Source organism: Olea europaea, chromosome 22 (assembly GCF_002742605.1).
Source record: "Olea europaea var. sylvestris chromosome 22, O_europaea_v1, whole genome shotgun sequence".
NCBI lineage: Eukaryota > Viridiplantae > Streptophyta > Magnoliopsida > Lamiales > Oleaceae > Olea > Olea europaea.
The window spans coordinates 11,616,872-11,626,889 of NC_036258.1; the positions used below are offsets into that span (position 1 = coordinate 11,616,872).

Consider the following 10,018-nt stretch of genomic DNA (forward strand, 5'->3'; position numbering starts at 1 on the left):
GAACCATTTTCTTTCTGCGGCATTACTTATGCTCATAATGCTCATATGACTGTCCTGGTTATTGCCAATAAAGTATTCGTTTTGCTTCTTTTCAATATGTCGTTGGATGTACAAAATGGAAAAGATGAACATGTGAAAAGTGCATGTATTGATTCCCTCGCATCAGTTTCTGGTTGCATGAAGTGGAAACAATATTATGCTTTGCTAAACAAATGCTTCAAAGAGATGACATCAAAACCAGACAACAAAAGCTATTATTGCGGCTAATTACTGCTATCCTAGTCCAATTCCATTTCTCGGAAGTTCCTTCTGTTTGTGAAGTCAAAGATTCTGCGTGTGATGATCCGGATCCATACACCATTGAAATGACTTCTTCAATAACATTGAGAAAATGTACTAGCTTTGCCGAACTTCCTATCATACAGACGTGCCTGCAGAAGCATTTACTCCCAAAAATTCAAAATTTGTTGATTTTTTATTCTGAAAATGTTAATGGCAACATCAGTCTAGTCGCACTCAAGCTTCTAAAATTGCTACTTGGTGAAATTATGGATGCACAGCTTCCAAATATAATTCCTCGCATTTCTAATTTTCTGAAGGACCGCTTGGAAAGTGTTCGTGATGAGTCTAGATCTGCATTGGCTGCTTGTTTAAAGGAACTTGGGTTGGAGTACTTGCAATTTATAGTCAATGTCTTGAAGGGCATCTTGAAAAGAGGATATGAATTGCATGTACTAGGCTACACTCTCAATTTTATATTGTCAAAGTTCCTTCTCTATCCGGTTTGTGGAAAGCTGGACTACTGTTTGGAAGATCTTCTATCTATAATAGAGAATGATATACTTGGAGATGTTTCCGAAGAGAGAGAAGTGGGGAAAATTGCTACAAAAATGAAGGAGACTAGAAAGCAAAAGTCTTATGAAACTCTGGAATTAGTTGCCCAAAGTATCACATTCAAGACCGATGTTCTGAAACTACTTTCACCTGTTACAGTTCGGTTCATCTGCAGAAGCATCTTACGCAGAAAGTGTTAAATCACATAGCTGCTGGCATTGAACGCAATCCATCTGTGAAGCAGACTGAACTCATTATCTTTACGTATGGCCTCATTGAAGATGGAATTAATAACGAGTATAATGAATATGAAAATAGCTATGTTCCAAAGGCAAGCAAACTAGATAGGGTTGAGGAGTGCCGACGAATAAGTAACTCAAATCGATTATTTAGTCATTTAATCACGGCGTTTGCTCTTGGGTTGCTGCAGAATTACATGAAGAACCTAAAACTCAACAAAGAGGACGAAGACCTACTATCGATGCTGGACTCTTTTGTGAGTTTATTGTGTAAATGTTTGAGTTCAAAATATGAAAGCATTACTTCTGCTGGAATTAGGTGCCTGTCTCCACTAGTGAGGCTTCATTTGCCATCCCTTGAATCCCAAGGAGACAAGATAAAGACTTCATTGTTGGCTATTGCACAAGATTTAGTGAATGCTAACACTCAATCAATGGAGTCATGTATTAAGTTGTTGACATTGCTTCTGCGTAGTACTAACATTTCACTTTCAGCCGATCAGCTGCAGATGTTTATCCAAGTTCTATTGTTTGTTGATCTTGAAAAAAATGCCTCATTTGTTGCCCTTTCACTGTTGAAGGCAGTTGTGCACTGAAAACTTGTACTTCCTGAGATATATGATCTTGTTGTGCGGATTGCCAATTTGATGGTAACAAATCATCTGGAACCAATTCGTAAGAAGTGCAGTCAAATGTTACTACAATTTTTGCTTGACTATCGTCTTTCACAGAAGCACTTGCAACAACATATTGGCTTCTTGATTGCAAATTTGAGGTAAGAGAAACTGTGGCTTTCTCAGTATTTTTTGGTACGTGTTCTTTGTGAAGTTATCTATGATTATGACTTAGGTATGTTTCAGATACAAGCATTCAACTGGGAGAAAAGCCGTCCTTGAAATGCTGCATGCTATAATAATGAAATTTCCAAAAGTAACTCTTGATAAACATTCTGAGACACTATTTCTGCATTTGGTAGTTCGCTTGGCAAATGATCAGGACAGCAAAGTCCCCCTCAATGGCTGCTGCTGCAATCAAGTGTCTTATTACGCATGTGAGCCTGCATTCACTTCACATCATTATGGAATATAGTCTGTCTTGGTATCAGGGTGAAAAATAGAAACTCGGGGGTGCTGCAGCACAGGTACAGTTTTCACTAGTTGTTTATTTCATCTCATGTTTTATTAAGCAATGTCTCAGTTACAGGAAACAAACAGCAATGTATGAATCTTATCTAAATCAAATGTCGCTGTTTATCGTGTATCTGACCTCAATGTTGTTAGGAACTACAAAACATCTACTTATTGAATGCAGCTCTTCATAAGGAGCGCCATCTTACCATTGCATTAACCATAAAAATCAGAGGATGTTTGAGGATTGGTTCTTTTATTTATTTGTTTAGTTGTATCTAATTGCTATACTTGTTGGATATTTCTTTCTTTTAAGCACCTCGGAATGATTTGCCCTCTTCCCCATTTTTTTCGTGAAATTCACATTTAAAAATTTCGGACTACTTTCAAAGGAAAGTTGGCGAATTTTTAATCTAAAAGTGGAAGGCGCTTCCACTGCTTTCTAGTATTGCAATTATGTTGAATTCGTATTGAACCACTTTATCTAAAAGCTTGTGCTGTTAAATGAGGCCATATGCATATGATTCCACTATATCTTCGACACGTTCCCTCATGTGTAGGCTGGATTCATTTTTACCATTAAAGCCTTAACTAGTGGATTCTGGATCTTTGCTTACTCTAATATCATGCTGAACCACTTGATATCAAAATTGAAAGTATAAGATGAGGCTAAATATATGCCATCTAAATACATCTTCAACATTTTGCTACAATAAACTTCTTTGGCGGTTATGAACAAGTTATGGAAAATTTAATTGTGGTTGACAGATTATGATAGATAGTAATAACATCTGGATTCTGAAAAGAAGTTTAATCCAAGTCACTTTCTCTTTTAACACTTACATTACAGGTTATTTTCCTATGAGTTACTTTGTTATGTCTTCACAGGTTTTAGGTTTACTGGTCGAAGTAATGAGTAAGGGTATCGAAAAACACTTGACTAGTGTATTGCAAGCTATGAGAAGGATTTTACAGTTTGCTGTCATTGCTCTTACATCTGAACAAGATCTCTATGATGAAGCCGTGATTCCTTGGTGGAAGGAGGCAAGTTGTTCATTTATTATGTTCAAGTAGATCCTAGATCAACTCAAATTTTGTTAACTTGTGCTTTGACAGAGATCTTGAGGTACTGATCTGTTGCTTTTATCAGTGATTGCATATTAGTGAGCGGTCCATTGTCATATTTTTGTTGGCATCACCTGTTTCATGATTTTAATCCCTAATCAACAAACAAAATAAGAAACACTCAAATACACCTGTGGCGATTTATCCTCAATGTCACATCTACATTCACTTGCAGCCATAAATTTTTCACTCTAATGAAGAAGGATATTGTCAATAGATAAATGTGTAGTACGCAAATGAAGAAACACGTAAACACACCTGTGGCAATTCATACTCAATGAAATAGTTGATTTTCTTATGGTGTAGAATGGTCTCTTATTCCCACTTCCCATGTTCTTTGTGATATGTTCTTTCTTTACTCCTCCATAGGTTAAGTAATTTTAATAAACGGAGCATCAGGGGTGTCCTTTATTTATATATATTATATTGTTTTCCTACTTAGCTTTATATGGTATGAAAGATGTCACAGAAGAGGAAAAAACTTAATGGATATGTTCATTATCTGCAAAAAGAGAGTACTTGGAAGATCAGTCTTATGCAAAAAGGGTCTTCAAAAAAGAATCATGCTAGGGTGCCAGAAAATTTTTGACACCCTAGTTGAGATACACTCACAATGGGGGTGGGTGGGGAGGTTTTTTTTTTTTTTTTTTTTTTTTTTTTTTTTTTTTTTTTTTTTCCATATGGGGTCAGTGTGGGCCTATTCACATGTGAGGGTCATTCAAGTAGGTGGTTATTTTTCTTCTGGTAGCTCGGTTTTATCCTTAAAAAAAACAATCTTTGAACTCGGAACATTCTGATATGCCCATCAAAAGCAAGGGTATCTCTTTTTCTTCATAAAATTTTGAGTCGGAGGTTACGAATTATTTAGCCTTACATCTACATTATATATACATTCCAGACTTTGCTCATTTGTGAATTTTGAAACAGTTACTTACGGTGAACATTTTAGCATCCAAGTTTGATAGAAATATCTAGATTCTTGCTTGCACTGCAAATACAGTATGGTATGAATTGGATCATTAACATAAATGGTTTTAAGACACTTAACTATCAATGCATCATATATTTTATTTACTGTAGTATGCTTCAGAATACCTTTTTTGGGATCTTGTCTACTTCATTAATATTAACTATTGTTTGTTGTGGAGCTATAATATTATAGTCAGCAACCTGAAGTGAAAAAAGACCAAAATGACTAACTGGAATATATATGTAAAACATATTTCGCCTGAAAAACAGAAAGGAAATACATAAATTCCTCGACATAACACATTAGAACAAACCAAGCAGGTGGCGGCAAAAACACATGGGAATGACGATTGTGACTGTCAATTGGATTAATACTTCCACTCTCTAAATCAAACACTCCGATACTGCGACACTTCAATCCCAATCATCTTCCCTGAATATAAATAAATAAATAAATAAGAACCTCATCTGTGAAAAATATAGAATTCTCTTTGCACCCAAACATAACCAAAGCAGATGCTGAAAATGTACAATTATCACCCAGGAACAACATCGTATCGCCCAAATTTGTCACTTTGACCAATTTTTCATCAATTTTATTCCACATGAAACCTTTGATCTTACTGTCCTCTCACTTGTATAACAATCAAATTCCTGGTAGAACTCAAAATCCTCAGTGTACACCAAATCATCCTCCAGTCCAACAGTTAAATAATTAAAGGATGAGAACAACGTCATTATCAAGAGTATGGTCCCCCTTGACTTTCCACAAATACTCCGACCTCTTGTACGGATATATATGAATTTCCTAGCATTAGCGAGCATTAACTTGATTTTCATTTGCTAGTTTTGTATTGAAAGTATCTTCATCCTTTTGCTTTTTGAATGTCAGGTTTAGAATCTCGAGGTATTTGTTTTTATATATACAGTTGGGGTATCCAAGCCCCCATCATCTTCTGATGGAGCTTGAGAAAACATTAAGGTTATGTTGATATTTTGCTTTAAAAAAAAATTTGTGATAGTTGCCAATTTTCCTTTGTAACTTTCCCATATATTGATTTCATGCCCTTTTCGATTCAAGGCCCAACTTGTGGCCTAATAGTGTTATTTTCCTATATAAACAAGCACATTACAAGAAGAATGTATTGGTTCTCATGAGTTGATAGGCTAAAAAATGTAACCCAACACAACCCTTTCATAATTGTTGGATCAACTAAAACAAAGGAAAATACTCGACATGATATATTCCATATCGAATTACGAATTCAAACTTAATAGTATCTTGTATATCCAATCAATTTTCACCAGCTCAACAAATTCATTAATTGAGGTAGACAAAGATTAAGTGATTAAACAAAAAATGCAATCTAACGTTGGATACTATTAATTCGGTGACTAACAAAATGTCTAACCTTAATATATGAAATAGTCTAGTGCTAGATTTGATTTTTCTCCCATAGAATGTTATTTATGTTATTAAATACTTTTTGTTCAATAATATTTTTTTTACTTGTACATTATTTTAGTCAATAATATACATGTAAAGCTTATGAAACTTTTAGTAAAATCATAATGAACACTATGCTTTCAATGTTATTTTTCAACGGCCATCGAAGTTTTAAAAAAAAAAATTTCAAACCCGCAAAGTTTTCCCGGCTGTCACTAAATTTAAATGGAAAAAACTTGTTTGCCTAGGAGCTATTTACCAGGCTTTATATACTGACAATGGAATGGGCTCCAAGGGGGACCCTCACGTAATAAAAAAATTGTAAAAAAAATGCTGTCCCACCACACCTATAAAACCTCTGTAAATTTTCTCCATTGTATTGTAGCATTGCTCAACTTAAATTCCTAAAAATCACTATATTTTTAACATTTTTTTCCATTCCAAATAGTCTGGAAAAAATTAACGATTTTATTTTTCGCCATCAAATCATTAATTATCAAACCATGCTAAGTGACGAATAATAAACAAAGTCGAAAGTTCAGAATATATTTAAATAAAAAAAAATTACAGTTCAGTGACTTTAAAAACAATATTGAAATTGGCATTGAGATCTTTTACATCATGAAACTGCAATCCGTCTAACCATGAGAAATCGGATCATACAGGATGAAAGAAAAAAAAAAAGGTATATACAGTTGCAATAATAAATCCTGCAAAATATGCATTGTTGCTTCCATAATAAATTACATTAGTTCAGAAATAATTAGTTGGTGATAGTGCACGCCTCACAACATCACACCTATACATGTATGTACAGCCATTGCTGGCTCTTGCCCAGAAGAAGGCTCCCTCCTGAATGTTACATCGAGATAATACCAATGAAGACGACTAGGAAAATATGTACAGAAACAACTAACATCCAAGGAATTAATCGTCTTGTGTGCGAAAGGAAAGCAGTCTGTGGGACAATTTCGCAATATGGAAAGAAGCCAAGGCAGCAAGGGCAACAACAACTTCAAAACTCAAGCACGGGACTCTTTCTAGCTCAGAAAAGCTTTGAGATAGCATGACACGATGTCCAGAATGCTGCACCAGCAGCCCTTAAAAGGGCTGGGTTTTGATAAATCCTGGACCATGCACAGCACGAACGAACAGTAAATAATCCAACATTTGAAGAAGCAACGGTAACAAAGTTAACGAGATGGTAGAATAATCCAACATTGAAGGAAGCAATGGTAGCAAATATCTACAAGATTGATAATGAATGCTGTATATATAGATTAAACAAGAAAAGAATGCATAACCCCATTAATATCAGGACATTGATTCAGTAAGAGCTATAAATCACCAATCTTGTAGAGAGAGAGATAGGTTATCCACATTCGATTTGAGCATTTCTTGCACGTTCTCATTATTTTTTATCCTTTTCAAAAGCAGTCATGTCGATTCATCTTCCATTCTTCCCTTATAAATCTGCACAAAACATGAGCTGACCACTTCCCATGTGACTTTCAAGTTTGAACTCCAGAATGAGAAACAAGGAGTCATGCTCTTACCAAGGATATTGAAAATAAAGTACCATATGCTATTGAAACCATTTCAACGTAAACATGACATAAAAGCTAGACAATAATTTGCCTAAAGGTTTGCTGAAACATTTCCCAAGCATCAAAAATTAATATCTAAACCCTCGTCTCCCGCTATCAGAGTCAAAAGTAACAAAACTAAAGGCTTACAACTATTTGGTTCAAGCAGAATGCCAAAAGTGATTATGTGACTCTTAAACAATACTCATTTTATCATTCTCGTCTCTTTATTTTCATATTCTTTCTTTTGTTCTTTTTTCATATGATTGTGAAATACAGAACCAACGCATTTCAGGAGATGCAACCTTTATACTACTGACTGAACAAAAGGATAATCATTAGTTTCCTAAACCTTAGCACAGACATCAAACTTAAAATAGTCATTCAACCTAAATCTGAACAACCTAAACTCAGAATATGATATTTATTTTGAGAAAACATACCCAATGGCAGTAGCTCCCCAGGAAGCTACATTGTAAATGACTCTGCTTCCATCCAATGCCTTCTGCAGCTTCCCCTTCTTCTATTGAGAGAGAGTGTCTTGCGCAGAGTTGAAACAAAATTCAGAAAATTTTAGGCAATTCAGTCTGTCCCTGATTTCAAAGCTCCATGAAGCACATAATATCTTTGAAAAGATTCACAAATTTTGTAGGCCCCACAACCACCACCAAATACATTCCATAAGACCCACAGCTTCTAATGACTTAAAATTTTAATTTAATCACTTTTTAAAACCATTTGTTCTCCAAAAACTAGACTACAAAATTTTCCCAACAAATTTAGCTGGTACATAAATCCTTTTTCACAGTTCATTCGATCCACCATTATGTTTACCAAAACACAATCATGGAGAAGAAGATAAAAATCAGACCCACCTTTCCTGAAGCTGGTTTGGCATCACATCCTGCAAAACAAAAAAAGAAGTCTGAATATAGGTGGAGAATAGTAAAAGGATTTAATGAGCTAGAAAATCTAATGGCTTTAATCCTTTATAGGGTATTCGTGTGGTAAATATTGAGCTCTGCAATTAGTCTGACTTGAACGAGTTCTAACTTTTACAACATGTCACCTAGTACATTCTATTAGAAAGCTGTTGAAACTATTTTACTTCAGATTTCTTATGTTCTCAAGCATCAAGTGTCATTAGGTCATTTAATAACTACCCGAAATATGTAAGATCCATAGCATATTGTATCTCAAATAAGTCAAAAATCAATGTATCCACTTTTAATAGGAGTCAAGGTATTCTAGGATTAGCCTCACAATTAATTACTCAAAAGTTTTCCTAGTCTGAATATTTTTATACTACAGGTGGAGAAGCCTAGCTGCCTACAAATAGTAATTAGACCTCTTCGATTTGAAGCTTGAATCGTGATGGGAATATGACATTGTTACGGAAATTGACTCAACCCTTGCAAGAACAAAGCTCTGTTCTCTCTTCTGGAACTTACAATCCTCAGGTACATTGGCCAGCAGCCAGGATAACGTTGAAACTCTTACTTTATTTTAAAAAATCATCCCCAACCAGTTATCCAACTCATAGGTACTTCTCCTCAACCAGTTACCCAACTCATAGGGTACACAACTTGACTCAACCATGAAATCCGCCATAAGGGGTTTTATGAGAGTTTTCCTGAAGCATCCTTCCTCCTGAAACAAAAACTAATTAACAGAAAGATAACAAAGGCACGTCTCATTTTAACCATGTTAAGTAACATTATACTCCAATAGCCACACATCCAGTCTCAATAAACCACACTGCACACCAAAGCAGGGAGCTTCAGAAGGCTGCATGCAAATCTGAAACTGGTTAAGTGAATTGATTCAGGAATTAGGAAATGAAAGTATTTGATTCTTTAGCAAAACCAATATCTTTGTTTCATGGGTTATTAGTCAAAAAGAAAGTTCAGTTCATTAACTTTTCAAGTTTCCAAACAACACAGTGGCCCAAGAATATCTTGTACTCCTACCATAGTTGACATACCCATTCATTGTTCGACCCAGACAAATACCGCTGCGACACCATTCACTAATGCAATCATATGGACAATAAATCTAATATAATAAATAAATAAATTACTTGAACAAAGAGACCTTATGCGTGTAAACTAAATTAAAAAGTTAATGTGCATCATAAATTAAGTATAAATAACAAGGTAGAAAAAGCTGGAACATATTTCTTTATTTTTATTTTTGCAAATCAAATCAAAAATACATTAGGAATATTCTTATTCATGCTTTCTTACTAATCTTATAGTGGTGTTTATCTACTACTCAAAATTTCAATTCTTTTATCATTCGAGATTTTAGACCTTATAATTCTAGATTTGACAATAAAAGATAAATCATGAATCGCCATCAATATTTTGTCCAACATAGAGTAACAAGTTGAAGTTTATTGCCTGTAACATTTAAAATGTCCTCATTTTATCATTTCATTTCTTTTCTTCCTAGATGTTTATGAGGTGGTCTCTAGCCTAGAGCCTGCGCAAGCACGAGTGTTTTGATGAAAATGGACCATTTTTACTGAACCAGATCCAATTTTCTACACAACCAGCCTGAGCGTAACAAGCTATGACAGGGTCAGGGCAGTTGTTCACCAATTCATGGCGAAGTAGTCCAGTTATCCTACCTGACCCAAGTTAAATGCCCCTGTCAACAGTTTTTGGAAAAATAAAAATAAATAAAAAA

The 10,018-nt window shown here is 34.9% G+C and overlaps 1 protein-coding gene and 1 long non-coding RNA gene across 2 annotated transcripts; one reads left to right on the plus strand and one right to left on the minus strand.

The window, feature by feature from the left end:
- The first annotated feature begins 932 nt into the window (after nt 1-932).
- LOC111371714 (small subunit processome component 20 homolog) lies at nt 933-3,363 on the plus strand. Its single transcript, XM_022993849.1, has 3 exons — nt 933-1,848; nt 1,934-2,214; nt 3,089-3,363. Exon 1 carries the CDS (start codon nt 1,271-1,273, stop codon nt 1,667-1,669), a length of 399 nt encoding a protein of 132 aa, XP_022849617.1. The 5' UTR covers nt 933-1,270; the 3' UTR covers nt 1,670-1,848; nt 1,934-2,214; nt 3,089-3,363.
- Nucleotides 3,364-6,316: 2,953 nt separating this feature from the next.
- LOC111371715 lies at nt 6,317-10,012 on the minus strand. Its single transcript, XR_002698633.1, has 3 exons — nt 8,676-10,012; nt 7,771-8,231; nt 6,317-6,868 (listed from the first exon to the last, which is right to left on the minus strand). It is a non-coding gene; the product is annotated as an uncharacterized LOC111371715 (long non-coding RNA).
- Between the last annotated feature and the right edge of the window lie 6 nt (nt 10,013-10,018).